Raw genomic sequence first — 22,448 nt, forward strand, 5'->3', positions numbered from 1 at the left:
AACCAGGACTATCTCCAGTTGTCCTGATTCATATTTGGTCACTAGTCCCAGATGGTTCTGGAGGAGGAAGTGAGACTGGTGACTTAGCAAAGCACTCCCTCACTCAAGTCCAATTCACATTCATGTCAAGGTATCACCTTGCCTGATGTCATGATCTTTTACAGAAACAGTGACATACATAGCATTTTTCTTTAAGATAAGGCAGGAAAAAAAACTACAAAAAAAAAAAGAAAAAACTAAAGATAAGGTAGGGCAAGAAAAATTCCTTCTGAAGATGTTTAAATGGCTACAAATATGTGACAATTTAACATAGCTATTAAGTTACTTCATCTATAGAATGAGCTAGAGAGAAGGAAATGGTAAACCACTTCAGTATCTTTGCCAAGAAAACCTCAACTGGAGTTACAAGGAGTCACACATGACTGAACAACATGTCACTATTTGCCTATTAAAATACTCTTCCCTTTTCCATCCATATATCTGTATGCAGACAGATTTTCTGTATTTTCAAACCATATATTGAAACAGTTGAAAGCAGAAACAGGTAAGGAGAATCCAGTTATTTTCTATTAAACCAGAATTTAAGAGATTTGTAAAAATATGTAAAATACTGCCATACTTCTCATTTATTTATTTCTAAATTGAAAGGTTATTTTTCATAAAATATTTTATCTGTATTAATAAGAATTTACAATCTTAAGTAGATTAATAAGCATTTTGAGATTTTTATCCATTTTAATATAGTAAATATCAACATATATCTCATAAAGAAAAATCCTTAATAATTTTAAAAATTATGATTAAAACTTATGATGTTGTTGGAAGGGATGTGGGAAATCTGGGACACTGTTACATTGTTGGTGGAGCTGTGAACTCATCCAACCTTTCTGGAGAGCTATTTGGAACTATGCTCAAACAGCAACAAAAATGTGCATACCCTTTGACCCAGCAATACCACTACTGGGTCTATACCCTGAAGAGATGAGGAAAAAGGGTAAAAACATTACTTGTACAAGAATATTTATTTATAGCAGCCGTGTTTGTGGTGGCAAAGAATTGAAAATCCAGTAAATGTCCTTCAATTGGGGAATGGCTTAGCAAACTGTGGTATATGTATGTCATGGAATACTATTGCTCTATTAGAAACCAGGAGGGATGGGATTTCAGGGAAACCTGGAGGGATTTGCATGAACTGATACTGAGTGAGATGAGCAGAACCAGAAAAACACTGTACACCCTAACAGCAACATGAGAGTGATGTTCAACCTTGAAGGACTTGCTCATCCCACCAGTGCAACAATTGGGAACAATTTTTGGCTGTCTGCAAAGGAGAGTGACATCTGTATCCAGATAAGGAGCTGTGGAGTTTGAACAAAGTACAAGGACTATTCCCTTTAATTTGAAAAAAAAAACATATTTTATTGTCTGATCTTGTTACCCCTGAGAATTCTGTTCTCTTTAAGGATATGATTTCTCTCTCATCACACCCAAATTGGACCAAAGTAAAACATGGAAACAAAAAAAAAAACTTATGATGATTCAGTGACCCATATTTCCCAGTTCTTATTGTTAATAAATATTGGGGGAAACATCACCTGGTTCCCTGATATTTGTCAGGTAGTCAATTATCCCTATTTGTGATGTTTGTATCTCTACCTGCAAATTATCTTGTTCTTGCTAACCTTGGCTAGCTAGGAGATTAAGATGAGGGTCAACCCCTTCTGACTTTGAACTTTAAAAGCTGGCTCTGGGTGGCTAGGTGGTACAGTGGATAGAGCACTGGCCCTGGAGTCAGGAGTACCTGAATTCAAATCTGACCTAAGACACTTAATAATTACCTATCTGTGTGACCTTGGGCAAGCCACTTAACCCTTGCAAAAAAAAAAAAAGCTGGTCCTACCGTGGAGTTATTTTTGATCTTCAGTAATCAAACCATCAACATGTGTTTGTCTTGACATGCTTCTGAGTTTTATCACTTTTAATCAGGATGAAAGCCCAAATGAAGAATTTTCCTTTTATAAGTGGAAAAGAATCTTTTTGTTTGTTTGTTTGTTTTTTTGTTTTGCAAGGCAATGGAGTTAAGTGACTTACCCAGTGATAGCTTATTATTAAAATGAGCTCACATTTGAACTCAGGTCCTCCTGACTCCAGGGAAAATACTCTATCCACTGTGCCACCTAAACTAAAAACTTTGAGGATTTCTGGTCTAGGAGATAAATGTCAAATACTTGTGTGTTTTTAGGTTTATTTATTGCACTAGTCTGTACTCTCTGAGAGAGGGGAACCAGTTTATTCATCTTTTTTTTTCCCTCTAGCATGTAGAAAGGGCCTACCACAGAACAGGTATTTAATAAGTAGTTTGTTTTAGGATGAATAATGAATCAATCAAATTTGAAGGGACAGAAGTATTTAAGGGAGGCAGAGATCCAATTATGTTCCAGTTAATGGAATACTTGCTGCTCCCATTGACTGGGAAATTCATTTATATCTCTGGTTGCATGCTTACCTTTGCACAATTTGCCCCCTTTGCCTGGAACATACTGCCTCCTTCCCTCTGCCTCAGTTCTCAGCTTCCTTGAAGACTTATCTCAAGTACCATTTCCTATGGTATCTCCTTAGCATTTGTTTTCTCCTCCTCCTCAGATTGCTCTCTATCACACACACACACACACACACACACACACACACACACACACACACACACAGAAATGTATATCTGCTTACTTCTTGTATTCTTCTCATCTTCCCCCCACAATAGAATGTAAGCACCTTATAATATGATCAGGAAATGTTTTGTTTGGGTTTTGGATCCCAGAACTAAGTATAATGTCTTGAATCTAATAAGCACTTAATAGGAGCTTATTAGATTGGATTGATTTGAACTGGGTAAGAAAATAGTCAAACCAATAAATGTAACTGTGAAAACCAATAAGTGAAGTATTTTCCTTGTTGGGAGAAGAAGCAACCAAATCTCTTAATTTCCTCATGAATTGCAAGTGACTGGCAATAAAAGCAAGTTTATTGCTGTCAAACCAGAAACATAAATATAGACTTGACAATAATTAAAATGTTATTGGTGTAATAGGGGCAGATAGGGGACTGACCAATGAGCCCAGTCTTTATAAGCATGAACAGCAAGCTCAACTGATGTCATCCCCATATGGAAGAGGTAAGGATGCTTATTTCTAGGTAGGTATGATGACATGTAGTTGAATTGCTCTATTCCTCAATTAAGAGCATACACAATCTGATCCTTTTGATGATGATAAAGATTGACCCTGTAACTAGAACCAGGTTTATTCAAAAGATACTTAAGGCAAAAAAGACTGAAATATCCCAGTGGGGAGAGAAGCCTCAGATCTTTCTAGTTTCCCAACAGGACAATTGCAATGTGGTCTAGGTATACATGGCCTTGTGATTGCTTCTATCTCTGTTGTATTTATTCTTTCAGGAGAGATGGGGCCACCAAAATTCTAGAAATTGGAGTTCCTGTTTGGACTTGCTGGAAGTCAGAAGGTGATAAAATTCTGAGCATGCTGTTTGACCCAGTCTAGCCATAGAAGAGATTCAAAGTCATTCATCAACCTGTTCACCAAATGAAACTCAGATGGGGTCAGTACTATCTAGAAATTGCATTGTCTGAGTCTACTCCCCTCTGGGTATAATAGAGACCTTGCTTCCATGTGTTAGGAGGTGGTGGAAGTATTTATAGGTCTTGCTATATCTTCTCAGCAAAAGTCAGTTGATGTTAATTGGTTAATGGAAGTAAGGCACTAATCACTTATTGACTAACAGAAGGAGGAACATACCTTAATGGGGACTCAAGCCAACAGTATCAGAGAATTATCTACTCACACACCATATACACATTGCCTCAAGATTATTCTTAGAATAAATCAGAGTATCATTTATATTGGACAATTTCAAATTTACAGTGTTAATTCCTGACACCCCCATCCTATTCTGACTAACAATTTCTTATCATCTCCTACCCCCAAGGTAAACTCCTGAGAATCTCTGCCATGGACAGCAGTTTCTAACCACCTTGTTCTCAGACAGATATAGTTCCAAGGACATTTCTGCAGCTCTTCCCTTCCTGCAGTTTGGCTATTCTGATGACTCTGCCTCTGTTGGTTAAACAAATCCTATGGTTTTTCTAAAAAAAAAAAAAAATGCTGACACCCTTGACCCTAAATAATGTCTTCCTTTTATTTATTGATCACTTTGTTGATCTGATTTTACACAGGTTTGACAATAGCCTTGACTTCTAAAGTCTATTAAGCCCAGAGAATCAGGGTCAAGGAATTGTAATCTAGAACAACACACTGTTTTATGCAAACAAGTTCAGTGAGGGGATTTACAAACACAGATTATATACCCTCAGAATTAGGATTGGAGGGAGTGGCTAGGTAGATAGATGAAAAGGCTGTTCACAGATTATTTATTGCAGGGTGAAGTAGATCCCTTTACAAAAGGAAAGACAAATAACCTGATTTTTTTCCTAAATCTCCTTCCTTTGAAATACACAGGCATCATCTTATCAGGCTTTCCATCCCATGCCCCAGAGTCTTCTAACCATACTTTTGCCACCACATCAGGTAACTCCCTTGATCACTCCTCCACTTTGAGTCAATAAACCTTTAGTACATTCTTGTTCCACCCTCCCACTGGAGTTCAATTTCTTTTTCCTCTCTGAAGATCAGCTATATTTGATCTTATTACTTTTCTTTTAAGAGGTAGAATGTCAAACTAATTAGCCAACTAGAACTGAGTTTACTTAAATACTGATACAGAGTAGCTATGTTACCTTGAGCAAGGCAAGTCATATAGCCTCTATTGCTTCCATTTCCTCAATTGTAAAATGGGGATATGGGGATAAAAATATCACCTGCCTTCCAAGGGTGTTATGAAAATCAAATGAGATATGTGTAAAAAGTGTATAACACAGGTGCTGGTACACAGTAGGCATTTAATAAATGCTTATTATTTATCCCTATCATTTTGTCTCGTCTTATTTTTTCCTCCCATCCCCAGACCAGTCTTCCTCTTTTTCTTCCATTTTGTCCACCCCAGTAGCCTGAAATCATCAATTTAAATTCAGCTGAATGTCCACATTCTTCATAGAATTTCTCTTTCTTTTAATCAATCTGACCCTGCATGCATCTCAGCAGCATGATGGTGTCATCTGTCCTTCATTTTTCAAAAGGGACCAAAGGGGTGATGTTTTGACTGGTTGGTGAGTTGGATTTAAGTGAAGCAGCACTGCACAAAGTCATCAGTCCTACTTTCTCTTCCAGAGCCATCAAAGTACAGTGGCAGAACAAGTCAAGATGATTGGTGATGGCCTGACATGTAGTGGAAGACTTTGATGCCTTCTATGTCAAATCAAGCTTCAACATCTGCTTCAGTCACCTTCATCCACTGGGTTTAAGTCTTCACATGATTAGGGTAGACATTCCCTTTACTCACTGAGGGGTTTGATTACCATCAATTATCTTAAACATGGTTTAGCCAACTGCTAATCCAGGGTATGATAGAGAGTATACTACAGCTTCATGGAGCCACAGGTAAGAGTCAAGTGTCAGGTAGACACCAGAAGTGGATGAGCACTGAAAAGGACTAGGCAGCCCTCATAAAGGTGCTCATCCTCCTTAAGTATCTCATATACCCCAGCAGCATCGTATATTTTTCTGCTCTTACCATAGAGCAAAACTCAGTGGATAAAGGTCTGGGTTTGGTGAGTTTTCAGTGATGATCTTGTAGTTCATTTACAAGTTGTCCATAATCATGCCAAGAGAGGCCAGGTTCAGAGACATGCTTCTCACCTGTTTTCTGCTGTGACAAGGCTTGGTAGTAGTGTTAAAAGTATAAACAAACAAATTGATCAGGTTATCATTACTTGATTAGCCAACCATTCCTAAACTCTGAATTATGACCTTCTTGTTCATTTATCTTAAACAGTGTATTGACAGTCTTCTGTTTTTCTTAGCTATGAACATGGGAAACAGGCTAGTACATACTATCCTCAGAGTTCATCCCTTATTTTTCTTTCATGCTTAGAATGTTTTGTCCTAGAGATAAGGAAACTGTCCAATATCTGGAACATTTCCTAAAGTTTAATGTTCAATTTAGGGTAGTTGGCTTGTATTTTGACTCAATAATTCAACAAATATGTGCTCCATGTGCTCCAATCTTGCAACATCTGAAGAGGCAGAGGTGAAAAGGGAATATTCAAGAATGATGTCAAAGGGATGCAAGATAAACATTAGGAGAGAAGAGGAATCTCTTCAGTGAAGGCATGGATTCCTTCCTCAGTGGATTAAAGCAAACAGAAGATAAGTGACTTGCCTAGAGTCTCATAGCTAGTGTCTGAGGCTTGATTTAAACTCAGGTCTTCTTGAGTCCAAACCCAGAACTCTATCCACTGAATCACCTAGTTGCCTCTCTGCTGACCTCCCATCTTGTATTTCTAAATCTCCTTCCTTTGAAGTACACAGACATCAAACAAAATTAAGAGGGGTTGGGAAAGACTCCCTTTCGGATATTTCAAACCAGATGTTCAGTCATCAGCTTTAAATGACTTCAAAAAGGAGTTCATAACCTTTACCACCCTTTTACTCTTTTTGTTTTGTTTTTTACGTTTTTGCAAGGCAGATGGGGTTAAGTGGCTTGCCCAAGGTAATTATTAAGTGTCTGAGGTCATATTCAAATTCAGGTCCTCCTGACCCCAGGGCTGGTGCTCTATCCACTGTACCACCTAGCTGCCCCCCAGAAGCTTTTTATCACCTCAAGGATAAAATGAAAAATCCTTTTTGGCATTCAATACCTTTCATAAACATATCTTTCTTTACTCTCTTCCTTGTCAATCTTTGACTCAGTGACATCAGCCTCCTTACTGTTCCACGAACAAGACAGTCCATCCCTTGGTACTCATTTTCTCAATTTCTCTCTTGCCTGGAATGCTTTTTTTTCAACTCTACTAATTTCCCTGGCTTCCCTGAAGTTCCAACTAAAATTTCATCTTCTACTAGAAGTCTTTCCCAACCCTTCTTAATTTTGTTTCTTCACTGTTTCTAAATTCCTATTTATCTTTTATGTAATTTATTTGAATATATTTGCTTACTATCTCCCTTAGATTATAAGCTTCTGGAGGGCAGCAACTCTTTTTGCCTCTTTTTGTACCCTAGCACTTAGCACAGTGATTGAAACACAATAAAAGTTTATTGATTCATTGATTGATTCTCTTCGTTCTTGATCTCATCAATTTCCATCTCCTCTTAGAACTTAGGTTCATGCTTTTCCATCCTTAAAAATCCTGAACTTGATCCTACTATTCCCCTTGAGCATCCAATGTTTCTCTTCCCTAGTACAAACTATCCTCTTTGCTCATTTCTGCCTATTTTTTTCAAAGTGCAACAAAAGTATAACATCCTCTGAAGCCTTCCCTAGTCCCTTACATCCAGATGTTAGTACTTTCTTCATTTTGGAATTTTCCTATGGTGCTTAATTTGATCTTTCCTTTACCACTTTCGTTATCTACTTAGTATCATACTTCTTCCATTCTAACTTCCTTTATAATCCTATGCTTTTCTTTTTCATTAAAACTATCTTAGTCTTAACTCAGGGAGAAATTATATTTATTTGTTTGTGTCTGATTTCCCCCTGAATGACAGTAAAAACAAAAGGAAAAATGGAAAAGCAGAAAAGCAAAAAACCCAACAACTATGTAGCTACATTTTTGATAAAGTTATTGTGATATTCATGGAGAATATCAAAATGTCGTATCCTTACTGGCATTACTTTCTTTCCCTTGTCTGCTACTGTTCAGCATATGCAAATGGTTCAGGTGTACAACTAAACTTTACTATGAGAAATCTGAGTTTTAAAAGCTATTATATTTGACATATGCAAGTACACTTCATACCATTCTCTTATTCTACACTGATATAAAACACTCAAGAATTATTCCCAGGCATTTCCAGTCAGTCCTCTTTTGTTTTGGCCCAATTCAATTTACTTCCACATAACTAAATACCAATCAAATAAAGTACTGAGATAGATACTTTATTACAAAGATGAAACAGGATGCTAAAAATGGAATTAAATAATCTTCAGACCTATTATCTGAAGATCTTTTTCCTAGGCCTTGACATTATTTTGAAAAGGCATCACCAGACTGATAAATAGGTCCAAAAATATTGGAAGTGATGAGACACTGGCATAAATGGCTATTTTACAAATGGCACTGCCATGTTACCCAAGTGTTTAAATACCACTTGTATTTAAATAAATGTGGGAACAGCTTTGAAAAGATTTAGAACTCTGATCAATGAAAAGACTAAACAGGATTTTAGTGGATTTATGAGAAAACAGTCTGTCCACCTTCTGATAGAGAGATGAAAGACTTCAAGTACAATTTTTTTAACATGATCTATAGAGAAATTTGTTTTTCTTCATATATGTGTTTGTAAAAGGTGCTTTTCCCCTCTTTCTCTTCTAACTTGGGAGAAGAAGGATGAGATGGAGAGATTGGATGAGAAGGAGAGATTTCATTGATTGAAAATTTAAAAATAAAGGCTAGTAGCATGAATACACAGTTCATTTCAACCTATAAACTTAAGTAAAATAACACAATATAGCAAATGAGTTTTTTTAAATAAAAAAGTTTATTTGTTACAAAACGTTAAATACTAAAGCTAAAAACATATAAATTCAAGTCAGGCTATATTAAAAGACAAACATACCCTTCTGTTTGTGAAGTTATTAAAAGTTTAAATTCAAGACATGCCTTAATGAAATAAAAATAACTCTTTAAAAACCTTTTAGCCTAATAAACTATGAATGCAGAATATATGTATTTAGCTTCAACTGAAATGTTAAATCTGACCTGGAAGGTAAAGTTACTGCATTCTTCCAACATCTTCCATTACCCAATACAAAACATACTGCTGGTTAGGATCTTCTTATGCTTAAGTATTCAGATGCTATTACTAAAAATTCTGTATTTCAAGTCTAATCTCCTTACTGTAAAAACACAATAGGTAGGAGTGCACAAAGAATTAAACAGAGTTGGCCTGGACCAGAAAGAGAAGCCTCGTTCTCACTGTATACAGTTTTATCTTCTCCAATTAAAATGGTTGTTAAATATACCTAAGAGAAGCAGAGATTAGCTCAAAGCACCTATTTAGTTAGATAACTCTGTCATACACACAAACACATGCATACATAAGCACAAACACACAAGTTAGAACTTATTTTGAATAACACTCATTTCCTTCAAGATATTTTACAGGCATTTTCAAATAAATTTTCTTGTGCTTTATCCCCAGCCTTTTAAGAACTTTTTCATTGTTTTCATCTGAAACAATCCCAAAGGGATTTGAATCTTATATGCAAACTAATTAAAAACAGTTATTGATTGCTGATTACTGGCTACCAATTTTATGAGTTCTATAACATATGAATTTCTGAATCATAGTCAAATAAGATGGTGGTACAGCATTTTCATAATAAAACCTATGCTCAACATCAATAATTCACTTCTAAGTCTAACTTTCTGCACAAGATCAAACACTAATTAAATAGATGTTTCTATTCAATTTAAATAATAAGATTTTCCAAGAACAACTTTATTTTGTCTGTTAATCTACATACATAATTTTTGTTTTCTTAAGTCTAAAGCCATTGACATAGTTTAAAAAGATGCTATTTCTATGAGGGAGAAGGAAGTGCTTATGAGAAATGAAATGCTGCTCTTTCCTGAAAATATCTATAATTTGCATTCCTAAATTAATCATTGTCAAATAGAATTTATCAGTGATCAATTAACTCAAGGGATTTTCAATGAAAAATGACCCCCAAATGTATCCCTATCATTTCCCCAGACACAGTCAAATTGAAATTCAGTTTGCTGTCTAGATGTCTTCTGGGAGATTGCACATGCTGTGCCTCCAAAGGATGAATTTTTGCCATTTTACTAAATTTCATATACTCAAATTTTCCTTGACAAAGGTTCAAAGGCCTCTTCTTGATTTATAGACAAGGAAGCTAAAAGAAAGGTTGTAGGGGATGAAAAAGTAACATGCCTACAATATAAAGCAATCTGGATCCTTTCAAACTTATGAGTTTCAGCAATTCATCAATATATTTAATATAGAAGTGAAACAACAATTCTTCCCTCCCCCCCTACTGCTGGTTTCATTGGATGGGGGTCCTAAGTCTTACCTCTGATTTGCAACCCTTTCTTAGAATTATTGAGGTTTTTTCCCTGAATACTCTTGTGAAAGGATCTTAATTATATTCTTCACATAAGACACAGAAAGTCAGTCATACAAACTTGTTTAAGTTTTCTTGAGGATTCCAGTCACCAGAGCCCTGGTGCTGAGCTATAACATAGATAAGCACCCTGTCAGATCTCAAACTTAGAAGATGATTTACAAATTTAAAAAAAATCCTTTGAATATTTTTTAGTGAAAACATTAGGAAGTACCTTTGCCACCTTTAACCCCTTTACCTTCCTAGAATTAGTTATTTTGATCAATATCACACATGTGGCCATGTAACATATGGTCATTTGCACACATACAAAATGAAGTTGTAAAACTTTGACAGATCACCGTACTCTCATACTTACCTGCCAAAGATGGGCCTGGGCTGTCCTAGCAGAGCAGGACCCTGGAAGGTGGCACCTTACCAAAAGTCAAGTAATTCTCTTAGCAGGTGAACTTCTCCCCAGCATGCCCCCCTTTCCTCTCCTCTAATATCACTAGAATGATTCTTCTGACAAAGTGAATATTTGAGTAAAAGATAGTGCTACATTTCCTGTTTCATCAGGAATCCAGTTGGAAGTACCAGAGGTCCAAAGAGATGATGAAGGGATTGGAGAAAAGTTGAGTAACTGGGAAGGAAAAAAACCTAGAATATCCCTTCAAGATGACTCACTTGACAAAAAAAGGTAAATATAAGTGGCATTTCACATTCCATATCTTGGGCGTATATCTATATCCCTGGGAAAACTCCTAAGGAAGCCCTAAATCTGGTAGAAGACAGAGGTTCATGAAACTGATCATCATAGAAATAGCCACAAAGAGTTTTTTGACATCCCTTATTTTAAGATGACCATAGCTATTAATACTATGCCAATGGTTTTACAAAAACTAAATTAATTTAAAATTTCTTACCCAGAAGTTCATAATATTACAGAAGCAACAGAGCATTTTAAAAGAAGGGGCTGCACAGCAGCTTTCTAGGCTGAGATAAAATTTTATTCTAGCCTACAGTGTATTTGGATCCCTTTTAAGACAAGAGTAGTTATCTCAGTGAGAACTAGCAAGCACACACTGCTTTGTTTGAATAAATGGGTATCAATTTCTGTCCTCACTAGAATTTTATTGGTGCCCACAAATCTTCCAGTCTTCACAATCAAGCAGAAATACAATCTTCACATTACATTACTATGCAACGACATTTCCGGGAGTGAACATACTTCCTGTATTCTGCAAGTTGTTTCAAATACATGTTGGATGGCCATCGGTGCATCTCAACAAAACTGCGTTCTTCCACTAAAATTTTTAGGGGAGGAAAATGTTAAGTTATCAAATATTTTAACAAAAATCATATACATACAACCCAAGGTTTTAAAAATTCATTTCAAACTTGTTTTAAACATTATTCTTTCAAGTCTGCCTTAGTTTGTATGAGTTCGAAGTTCATTTTTTTTGATACTGTTAACAGTTTAGCATAAAAAAACAACACTGCTACACAATACTTTTCCGTTTACAAAGCTTTTTTTCTTCATAGCATCTACAAGTCTACAAGTAATACAGTATCATGGTACTATTGTCCTGTTTTGCAGCTATGGAAATCCTGAGGCAAGAAGATGTTAAATGGCTTGCCCAAGACTATATAAATCACAAGTGTCACAACCAAGACTCAAACCCAGGTCTTCTGACTGCAAAGAAAGCCCTCTTGCATATAAACAAATTATATACTAAATAATGAGGCTATAAGCATTCCCTTTTTGGGAAATATTTTACAGATATAAAGAAGAAATGGAGAAATCCTAGAGTACCATAGAGAAAATAAAAACTGGGAACTAAAATCTTGTTTCCTATATAAATTTGCATCAAATAACTTTCACACTAGCAAGAAACTTCAAAGTGAGAAATAAAATAGTGCTTGGTAGGGGAATTTTATTTTGCCTTTGGTTCTTTCTGCTATTCTGAGGACTTTTGGTAAAATCAGAGGTAGTGACCAGCCCATAGGAAGAGAAAAAAAGGGAAGATAATGACTGATGAGTCACTCACTAGAGAAAAGTCATCTGCTGGAAACTAGGAAGGGGGAAAAGGGCAAATGGTAAAAAGTGAAAATCATTTGAACACAGAATAAAGATAGTGTAATATGTAATATAAAGCCCAAATGAATCACCAAGGAATGCTGAGGGGGTTCTGATATGTAATAATATTTCAATGGACAGTATTTTACCCTCCAGAATTAAATCTATGTAATAATAAGGTTCCATTGGAAATGTAGATCCAGAGCAAGCTTTTAAAGACTATCTTCTTTTATCTGACCTAGTAAATCTGATCTAGAAAATCTAGGAAAAAGAAAGCTGACTTCATTTGACTCCACTCAAGTTTCTCAAATTCATCACAAATTGAAATCTATTTAGTAGTAGCAAATATGCTACTCCATGTGCCCTCCATGTGGACCATCTCTGCAAAGTAATGGATCAAAAATGGAGATATGTGCTAGGTTATTTTTAGAGAGTTAGATCACCTGGAACTTTCTAGCATATTCTCTCACCCTCCACAACCTCTTCCACTGTAGGACTTGACAGAGCTGGGATTTAGAATCTCAGTCTCCTAATTTCTAGCCTATAGCTCTTTACACTAAAGGCAAATAAATGGTAGGGTCAAGGAAGTTTTTTTTAAGTGCCTAAGAAAGAAATAAAGAAACTGGTGAAAGAATAAAGGTAGAAGAAATATTGTGGTAAAGAATAGAAGAGGGGAAGAAATGGGAGATGGGGAATAACTGGACTGCACTCCAGCTTCAGATAACTTTTATTTGGATTTTAGAATTCTATCAGAATTTTAAAAGACAAGATTTGGGTATCTATATAGAGATATAGAGCCTTGAGAATCCAGAGGCCATCTAACCTAATGCCATTTTTTGCCTCATTTATGGGCAGTGGGGTAGATAGAGTACTAGAGATAGGAAGAGCTAACAACACCACTTCAGACACTTACTTCTTGTCCAGGATTCTGAACAAATTATTTAACCTCTGTTTGTCCAAGTTTCCTCATCTATAAAAAAATGTAAATAATAACAGACCTATCTTTTAGACTTGTTATATGAATCAAATGAGATATTTGTAAATCACTTTGCAAACCTTAAAGCACTACTAAAATTCTAGTTATTATTTAACACGACAGAAATGAGGCACAGGAAAAATCACTAATATACTCTAGGTCACACAGATAGAGAGCATCCATGGCAGAATTTGAATTCTGCTCTAGAACCAGTGCTCTTTCCACCATGCCAGACCATCTTGGGGGCAAAGAAGATTAGAGGGAAATGAAAATGGAGGAAGGGGAAGATAGGAAAAGGGGAAATTCAGGTAGTCTAAAGGGTTCTTGGAATGAAGAAGTTGAAAGGGATGGTGATTCACTGCTTTTCCATTTGCCTTTAAGAATTCAAACAATATTTTATTAAAAATAAAAAAAAATGCACCTCCAAACCTGACATTTCTAAAAACAAAACTATGCCTACAAGGACCTATGATGAAAGACTTCACCACAGTCCAGATTCCATAAGATTAATAGGTCAGAATACTGACTTGGCTATCAAGAGTCATGGTGGAGTCAATGCCTAGGTATAAATTTAGCTAAGAGTTACAAGGCCACATTAAAAAATAGAACCAAGGGGCAGCTAGGTGGTACAGTGGTTAGAGTACCGGCCCTGGAGTTAAGAGTACCTGAGAGTTCGCATCCTGGCCTCAGACACTTAGTAATTACCTAGCTGTGTGACCTTGGGCAAGCCACTTAACCCCATTGCCTTGCCAAAACCTAAAAAAAATAGAATCAAATTGAAAGTCATTGTTCACGTGTACCAGAGCTGAAGTTCAACTTTTGTGTTCTAAATCCTGAAGCAGGAGGAAAGAATCAAAGCATCTTCAGAGTTTTAAGAGATCTTAGCTGTTACTTTAAGCCAACCTCCCACAGATAGTAGTTCCTGAGGGGTCATTCAACTTCTACCCTAAGATACAAAACTCAGAAATTTATGCTGGAAATCATTCTTTGTGCCACTATTACACAATGCATATATATTCTAAATCCAAACTTCTCTGTTACAGCAATAAGTGCTTCCTTTAGCTCAAGAAGATTTCTTTTAGAAAGAACAAAGTTTAATTTGCAATTTATGAACTTAAGTATACATAATTTAAAGTATGCTTTATGTTTAAAATATCATTCATAATAAATATTTAAGTATACACTACTGATTTCTAAAATGGACTAATTTTTATTCCAACATTTAATTCAAATTAATGATGAGTATATATAAATTACTTTAAGGGTTGGAAAATGCTTTATATGTTTCTTCATTTTTGCTGTACAACCTTGTGAAGTGTTATTATTAACTCCATTTTCCAGATAGGGAAACTGAGGCTTCGAGAGATTAAGTGACTTACCCAGAATCACACAGCTATTAATGTCTGAGGCAGGATTCCACTCAAATTCACTACTTCCTGCTTCCAAGATCAAAGCTCTATTTATCCTTTTTTTAAGTTTTTGCCAGGCAATGGGGTTAAGTGGCTTGCCCAAGGCCACACAGCTAGGTAATTATTATTAAGTGTCTGAGGTGGGATTTGAATTTAGGTACTCTTGACTTCAGGGTGGGTGCTCTATCCACTGCAACACCTAGCCACCCCTCTATTTACACTTCTAAGAGATAATTTGGTAATCTATAGATACATATAAATTAGAGATACACATTAACTACTTGCTCCTACTTCCTTATGGAGATCTCAGTGAAAATAAGAGTTATAGAATATAAGCTAAAAAAATGCAGCTATTTACCTAGAAGAATTTTCTTCTGCTTAGGCACCAATAACATTAATATTACAGGGAATATGACAATAGTGAGGGCCTTGGAACTGTGACAAAGAATTAATTTAGATTCCTATTTTATCCCAATTCATATTCATCGATTTTATAAGATTTCATTGGGGGTAGTAATTATAAATTCTGTATACTAGGCCCCAGAGCTGTGATTTAATTACAAATTATAGTTCACTTGCCTAACCATAAGAATGCTGATGACCAAACCCAGCATAGGAAGGATGTCCTAATGAAAGCCCCCCAACCTGTTTTTGTACTCCCATTAACCATCTCTTGCCCAATATGAATAGGAGACCATCTTTTAACCACTTAGTGAGTGGAAATGACCATAGCACCTTGCCCATCCTGTGATCACCCATGCTGATGCATCATTTCTGGCCCTCCTGGAGGGTCAAAAACAGGGTCTATCCACCAAGGAGATTTTGGATTTTACCATGCCTCTTTTCCATGTTTAGGTATTAAATTCTACTAAAGTGAGGCCCTGGGAAAAAGAGATTGTAAGGTAGATTTGATGTCCATTTCATAAGAGTGAGCACTGATCCTTTAATAAAGTGAAATTGGAGTTCTGCCTCGGTGCTTTTCTTACAGATTGGACAATTTTGGACCCCACAGATTTCACTGGGATGGGAGTGTTTATCAGTAGTCCATAATCTTAGATAGAAGTTCACAAATTTAGAGATAAGAGAGATTCTAAAGACCATCTAGATCAACCCCCACCCCCTTCACTTTATAGAGGATCAGAGATCTAAGGTATATAACAAAGGTCACCAAACTGGAATTGCAATCTGGATCCTTGCTCCAAAGCCAAGACCCTTTCTACTGTACCATGCTCCCACTCCAAAAGGCTAAATAACTTCCCCATGATCATATAACTAGTAAGTGCCAGTGGTGAGATTTGAATGTGGGTCAGCTTCATTTTTTTTTATTTTGGAGATGCATCAAGGACAGAAAACGTTTAAAAAATTTTTTTTTGAAAAGTTGTATTTTTAACATGCCCCAAGAAAATAACACTGTTTTATACTTGCTTATTTTTCCTTATTCCTGTTTTTTTTACCTTGATCCAGTGACTCCCTACTTTCCAGTCATCTCTTCCTTGCCAACCTCCCTGCTACCTTGGAGAAACTTCTGCCCTGGATCCCCACCCACCACCACCAACACATATCTCAGCCTCCTGTTCAAAGGAGGTCAATTTGTATTCTTAGCAATTAAAACAGTGTTTAGTACACAGTAAATATGCAATTTTTTCATCCATTCAATTCACAAATTCATAATAGTATATCTTTTGTTCCTGTAAGAGACATGGTCTACTTTAAAGATTTCAAATTCCCAGTCTGTTGGCCCAAACCAGATTAAAATTGAGAAATGCTTAACAAAATAAATAAAAATACAACACAACATAATGTTAATTTGTGGTTTTCTAATATGATACCTACAGGGTTGTTTCTATTTGAGTTTGACACCTCTGGTCTAAATAAATAACAGATCTATGAGAACTGGGTTATCAATTAAGTCCAAAGGGGGTCTGTTTTCTGTCCCCTCCAAGATGACTGAAATCATAAATATACTGTGGTGTTCTTATTTCCCTAAAATGATCTCATTTGTAAGGCATGTAGAGTACAGAGGAAAGAGCATGTGACAGGGAAATCAGGAGACTTAGGTTCAAGTCATAGCTCAAATATTTACAGTAGAATAGGCAGGTCATGTCACTGCTGTGTAACAACTCAATTTCATCATTTCATAAAGGACAAGGTTGGAGTAGAGGTTCCTTCCAGTATTAAATCCTATGATCTGGATTCAAACCTCTGTGGGTTCATTGACATGTATGGACACCAGAGCCATCATCATCAGATAAGGTCCTGGTGAAGAACTCCAGGGACAGCTGAAATATAGTTAAATAGTTGCTGTTGCTGTTGCTAATTCTAAGTAGAAGACAATTACTATTCAATGTAGTTGGAAAAATAAATAAATAAAATATTTAATTAAAAAAATAAGAAAATTGTACCTAGGTCTTCTTGAATCTCAGAACAGTTATTTTATCTACTAACTGATCTTCTCATCATGTTTTTTTTTTTTTAGGTTTTTGCAAGGCAATGGGGTTAAGTGGCTTGCCCAAGGCCACACAGCTAGGTAATTATTAAGTGTCTGAGGCCAGATTTGAACTCAGTTACTCCTGACTCCAGGGCCAGTGCTCTATCCACTGTGTAACCTAGCCACCCCTTGTCATCATGTTTTAAAAATTCTTTTATTATTTTGCTCTTATACTTTATGTTTCTTCCTTAAGGATATGATTTCTCTCTCATCACATTCAATTTAGATCAATACATACCATGGAAACAATGTAAAGACTAACAGACTGCCTTCTGTGGGGGGGGGGGTGGAAGGAGGGAAGCAAGACTAGGGGGGAAAATTGTAAAATTCAAAATAAATAAAATCTTTCTAAAAAAATTCTTTTGAAATAAAGCAGTCCGGGAATCCTTTTAAAAAAAAAAAAAAAGACAGTGAAGGAGATTCAACTACAAGCCTGCAGGTCACCAGCTTCCATATTGTTCAGACCACCTCTTCTGCTATAACCGCTTATGCTTCTTAGTAGAGACAAATTTATATTTGAACATTAAATATATTCAAATAGTTAATCAGTTGCTATTGTCTTAGAGTTCTACTAGTGAGCAGCTTTACAATAACCAAGGCATTTCTTGGCTGGGGGCCAAGGTAACCCAGGATAAATAAAAGAAAATGATGGATTCAATATAAAAAAACTCATAGAGCAAAGAAAGAGACTCAGTCCTGGATCTTTCTTGACAAATGAGTTAGCATCTTTGGTTAGGGAGGCTGGGATGAATTGAGGTTGGTGTGGGAGTTTGGGCTTAGGTCATTTCCCCTTTCCATTGCTGTTTTGCCAGGCTAGTTTGAAAGGAAAAAGAAAATAGTTTTTTTAAAGTAAAGGAGCTGAGGGAGGAAGGAGAAATTCAATCTATGCAAGAATAAATAGGGAGGTTATCAGCCAACCACCATGACCATTGTTGGACTAGCTGTAGAACAAACTGAGGCTCAAGCCCTATAAGTCCTATGTAAAGGAATCTATCTTTTCTTCTGAACATTTTACAGCTAGGCAGTGTAGTGGATAGAATGCTGGGTCTTGAGTAAGGAAGAACTGAGTTCAAATTTGACCATGTGTGACTCTGGGCAAATTACTTAACCCTATTGCTTCAGTTTCCTTATCTGTAAAATGTGCTGGAGAAAGAAAAGCAAAGTACTCCAGTGATTTTAAGAAGAAAATTCCAAATGGAGTCACAGAGTCAACACAACTAATTGACTAAGCAACAAATGAAGTATTGAATTGGAATTTACATATGAAAATGTATTTTTTTTCATTTTTTGATAGTTATTTGTATTGAACATTCTCTACAAATCAAGGTTTAATGTTCTCAAAGCACTGACAATGTGTGTTGAAAAGAAAAATAGCTTTTAGATAAAATATTCTGTGATTAGGCAACTATGTAGAATAAATGAAAACAGGAGATACCCAGATAGGCTGGTGATCTGGATTCAAACCTCAGCAGGTTCATTGACGTGTATGGACACCAGGGCCATCATCAGATAAGGTCCTGGTGAAGGATTCCAGGGAGAGTTGAAATATAGTTAAATAGTAGTATGTGCTATTCCTAAGTCTAAGTAGAAGACAATTACCATTGAATTTAGTTGGAAAAATAAATAAATAAAATATTTAATTAAAAAAATAAGAAAATTGAACCTAGGTCTTCTTGAATCTCACAACAGTTATTTATCAAAAAGAAAAAAGAACTAAATACAAAATAAAGTCTGATTAGTTATTTAGCTGGAAATGGGGTGCTGGAATGAGGGTATGTACTGATAACATTAAAGAGAGATACCCCCTAATTTCTCAGTTTCCCCTGGAACTCTTAAAGGGGAAGGGCAGTCAGTTTCATTTTGGGGCAATTAGGCTGAAACTACCATGACATGAACATTTTCCTATTTCTGATATCAAGTCAACATGAAGGACTTTCAATTTGTGTTCTTATGGTCTTTTGCAGCTAGGTGGCTCAAGGGGATAGTGTCAGGAAGACTTTTCTTTGGGACTTCTAAATTGGCCTCAGATATTACCCAACTCTGTGACCCTAGACAAGTCACTTAACCCTGGTTACCTCAGTTTCCTCATCTGTAAAGTGAGATGGAGAAGGAAATGGCAAAAACTCACTCCAGTATTCTGGTTTATTTTCTTCCCAGGAATAGTCACAGGATTTGTGACACAGGATACATGATTCTATTAATCTTGAACACTCATGCTTCATGCCACCTGTTTTTATCTGATAGAGATGCCAGGTCATAGAATATTTATTTAAGAAGCCATGGAATATTCTTTTTGCCAACACCCATTATGCAAACTTATGATGCCTGAAGAGAACAATAAAGTCTGGAATGGGCAGCTACATGGATTAGTGGATAGAGTTGCAGAGCCCAGAGTCAGGAAGACTCTTCTTTGTGAATTCAAATTGATCTCAGACACTTCCTAACTGGATGACCCTTCACAAGTCACTTAACTCTGCCTTAGTTTCCTTATATGCAAAATGGGCTGAAGAAGGAAAAAGCAAGTCACTCCCTTCTCTTTGCCAAGAAATCCACAAATGGGGTCATGAAAAGTTGGACATGACTGAAAAAACTCAACAACAAAAAAGTGTGGCATGTAGATATTGGTAGCCCTATTAAAAGGAAGAAAAATGAAATCCTTACAGCTCTGATAAAAAAGGGAGGTAGGGGAAAATATTTGATAAATGTAGATTCCACTTTAATCATCCATTTGTAATGGTTTAGAATGTTTGAAAGAAAAAAGAAAATATCTTTTTATAGGATGTAAAATTATTCTTTAGCAGATTTTCTTCCTCCAGTGCTATAAAAGATCTAATGCAACAGAATTTCGCTGATTATATATATATATAATATATATACACACACACACACACACACACATATATGTATACGCACACACACACACACACACACACACACAAACACATATGTATCCAACCCCAAATAAGAAGCATGACCAAATACAGAAGAGGAAGAGATTCTAAATAATATAGGACCTGATGACCTGTGCCTATAATCCTGTAGGTGTACCTCCATTACTGTCCTCTTTATATAAACAGCAGCAACATTCCCTGTTATATTACTATTTAACTATACTTTTTGACTGATTCTCTTGATTCTGTCATATGCTCTTTCCAGTGCACTCCACATGCCTCACAAATGAGATCACCTTAGGGACAGCCCAAGATACTCTTATGTTTTCAGTCAACTAGGAAGGACACAAAATAGACCTAATTTGTGCCTGATCCTACTGTGCCATGAATAGTGTAGAAACACAACTGCTAAGTGCTTAAATAACGGATCTCATAGAAACAAAACATGTTATCATGAATTACTGAACTAAATGAATGAAAAAGTCTTCACCGCACACTGACTTCTTGCCAAGTATTATGCTAATCACTGGGGAATATAAATTGGAAGCCACAGGTCAGGAGGCAGAGAGGGGAGTCAGGGTGAATGTTTCTCTAAGGCAGCAAGGAGGGTGGCAAGGAAGAGATGGTTGAAGCGTAGAGTTATAGAATCAGTATGAAAAACTAGAATGAGAAAACACACACACACACACACACACACACACACACACACACACATACAAACACACATTTTCTTTGGATTTTCTTGCAATTTTTGTGTTTGTATTTGGTCAACTTATAATAAAGAAAATGAATAAAATTATAAAAAGGAAGAATTCCTCAAATGTAGAGGCAGCTAGGTGGCACAGTGAATAAAGATCAGAGCATAGAAGTCCTGAGTTCAAATCCAGTCTCTGACACTGTCTGTCCTAGGGTGAGTCATAATTTCAGTTTGCCTCAGTTCCTCAACTGTAAAATGGGGATAATAGCAGCAACTACCTTTCAGTTTGTTGTGAGGATCAAATGAAATCATATATGTAGTAAAGTGCTTCATGCAGTACCTGATCCACAGTAAATGCTATATAAATGTTATCTAGTATTATAATATTTTTCAAGGGTTTCAAAATCCTATGGAAAGCATCTTTGTAAAGTTTTTATTTTTATGTTACAAATGAAGGATCGAAGACACCAAGGGATCAAGTGTGGTCTAGTTAAGGATATAAGCTAAAATTGGGGGGTTTGTACCTATTTCAATAAATTGTTTTGTTCATTTGTCTTCTGGAGCCAGACCATTTCTTTTTTTCTCAGATAGCTAATGGAAGTATCCCTTACCTTTGGGGAGATGGGAGCAGGCTATATTTAAGTAGTCTTTTTTTCCTGCACAGAAAAGGTTTTCAATAAATATTTGTGGATTTGATTAATTTTTTTTCTTTTCTCAAAAATACTGCATTGTGCTGAGAATTAATCATCACTTAACAAACATTAAATACCTACAATATCATATTTATCATAGTATGTGCTATGGATATAAAAGCTCCCAAAAATGAAATATGCTCTACTCTACAAGAATATACATTCTACTGGTGGAGACAACATGTATTTATATAAGAATATACAAAAAAAATTATAAAAATAAGTACAAGATAATTAAATAAAGACAAGAAAGGGAGGCAGTAGAAGGCTTCATGGAGAAGATGGTGCTTGAGCTGTGCCTTGAAGGAAGAGAGAGAGAATCAGTGTGGCTGAGGTGAGAAGGGGGTACATCAAGCCTGGGAGATGTCCAGGGCAAAGGCTCTGACACAAGAAATGGAGGATACTTGGTGAGTAACAGAGAGAAAACCAGTTTAGCTAGACACTCTAGAGTACAGGAAGTGGAGTAATATATAATGAAGATGTAAGGTAGGTGGAGGCTAGATTGCTAAGACTTTAAAAGTCAGAGTTTATATTTTATCTGAGGGAGCTCCTGGAATTTACTGAGCTAGTAGTCAGATGTAAGCTTTGGCAGTTGTGTGGGGAATGCATTGGAATGGGTCAGAATTGTGGTAGGCAGCCCAATGTCCAGCTTGCAAGCCATATAAGACCCTTGAAATCATTTGGTCTGGCTCTGCCATGGCAACTGAAGGCAGGACTCAGAATTCAATAAATCTAGGAGCTTTTAAGGGGTGAATTATTTAAATATTTGACCAAATACAGCAAGCTTATTTTTCAGTTGATAATTTTTTTTGTATAAATACCCAAATGGCTCTTAGCATAAAAAAGGTTCCCCACCCTTTTAAGTTCAGGCTATGAGGGTCTCCCCTTAGGTGATAGCTGTATGAGTAGACATTAGGAGTTGATTTCCAGAAATGCGATGGGGTTAGGAAGGGCAAGAGTC

At 36.2% G+C, this 22,448-nt stretch overlaps 1 protein-coding gene across 5 annotated transcripts in view; it reads right to left on the bottom strand.

Moving 5' to 3' along the window:
• Positions 1 to 22,448, bottom strand: part of RHOBTB3 (Rho related BTB domain containing 3) — a 124,467-nt gene that overhangs the window by 32,831 nt on the left and 69,188 nt on the right. For 3 of the 5 annotated variants that reach the window (XM_074202353.1, XM_074202355.1, XM_074202351.1), the window contains one exon: positions 790 to 11,561. The exons of 1 other annotated variant lie outside the window; for it this stretch is intronic. In XM_074202353.1, coding sequence (XP_074058454.1) covers positions 11,446 to 11,561 — 116 coding nt within the window. In that variant the 3' untranslated portion in view covers positions 790 to 11,445. Of the gene's footprint in view, positions 1 to 789; positions 11,562 to 13,247; positions 13,305 to 22,448 lie in introns of those variants that run through there. One more of the 5 variants, XM_074202354.1, reaches the window with a different exon arrangement.

The sequence above is a fragment of the Macrotis lagotis genome, chromosome X (assembly GCF_037893015.1).
Source record: "Macrotis lagotis isolate mMagLag1 chromosome X, bilby.v1.9.chrom.fasta, whole genome shotgun sequence".
Lineage (NCBI taxonomy): Eukaryota > Metazoa > Chordata > Mammalia > Peramelemorphia > Peramelidae > Macrotis > Macrotis lagotis.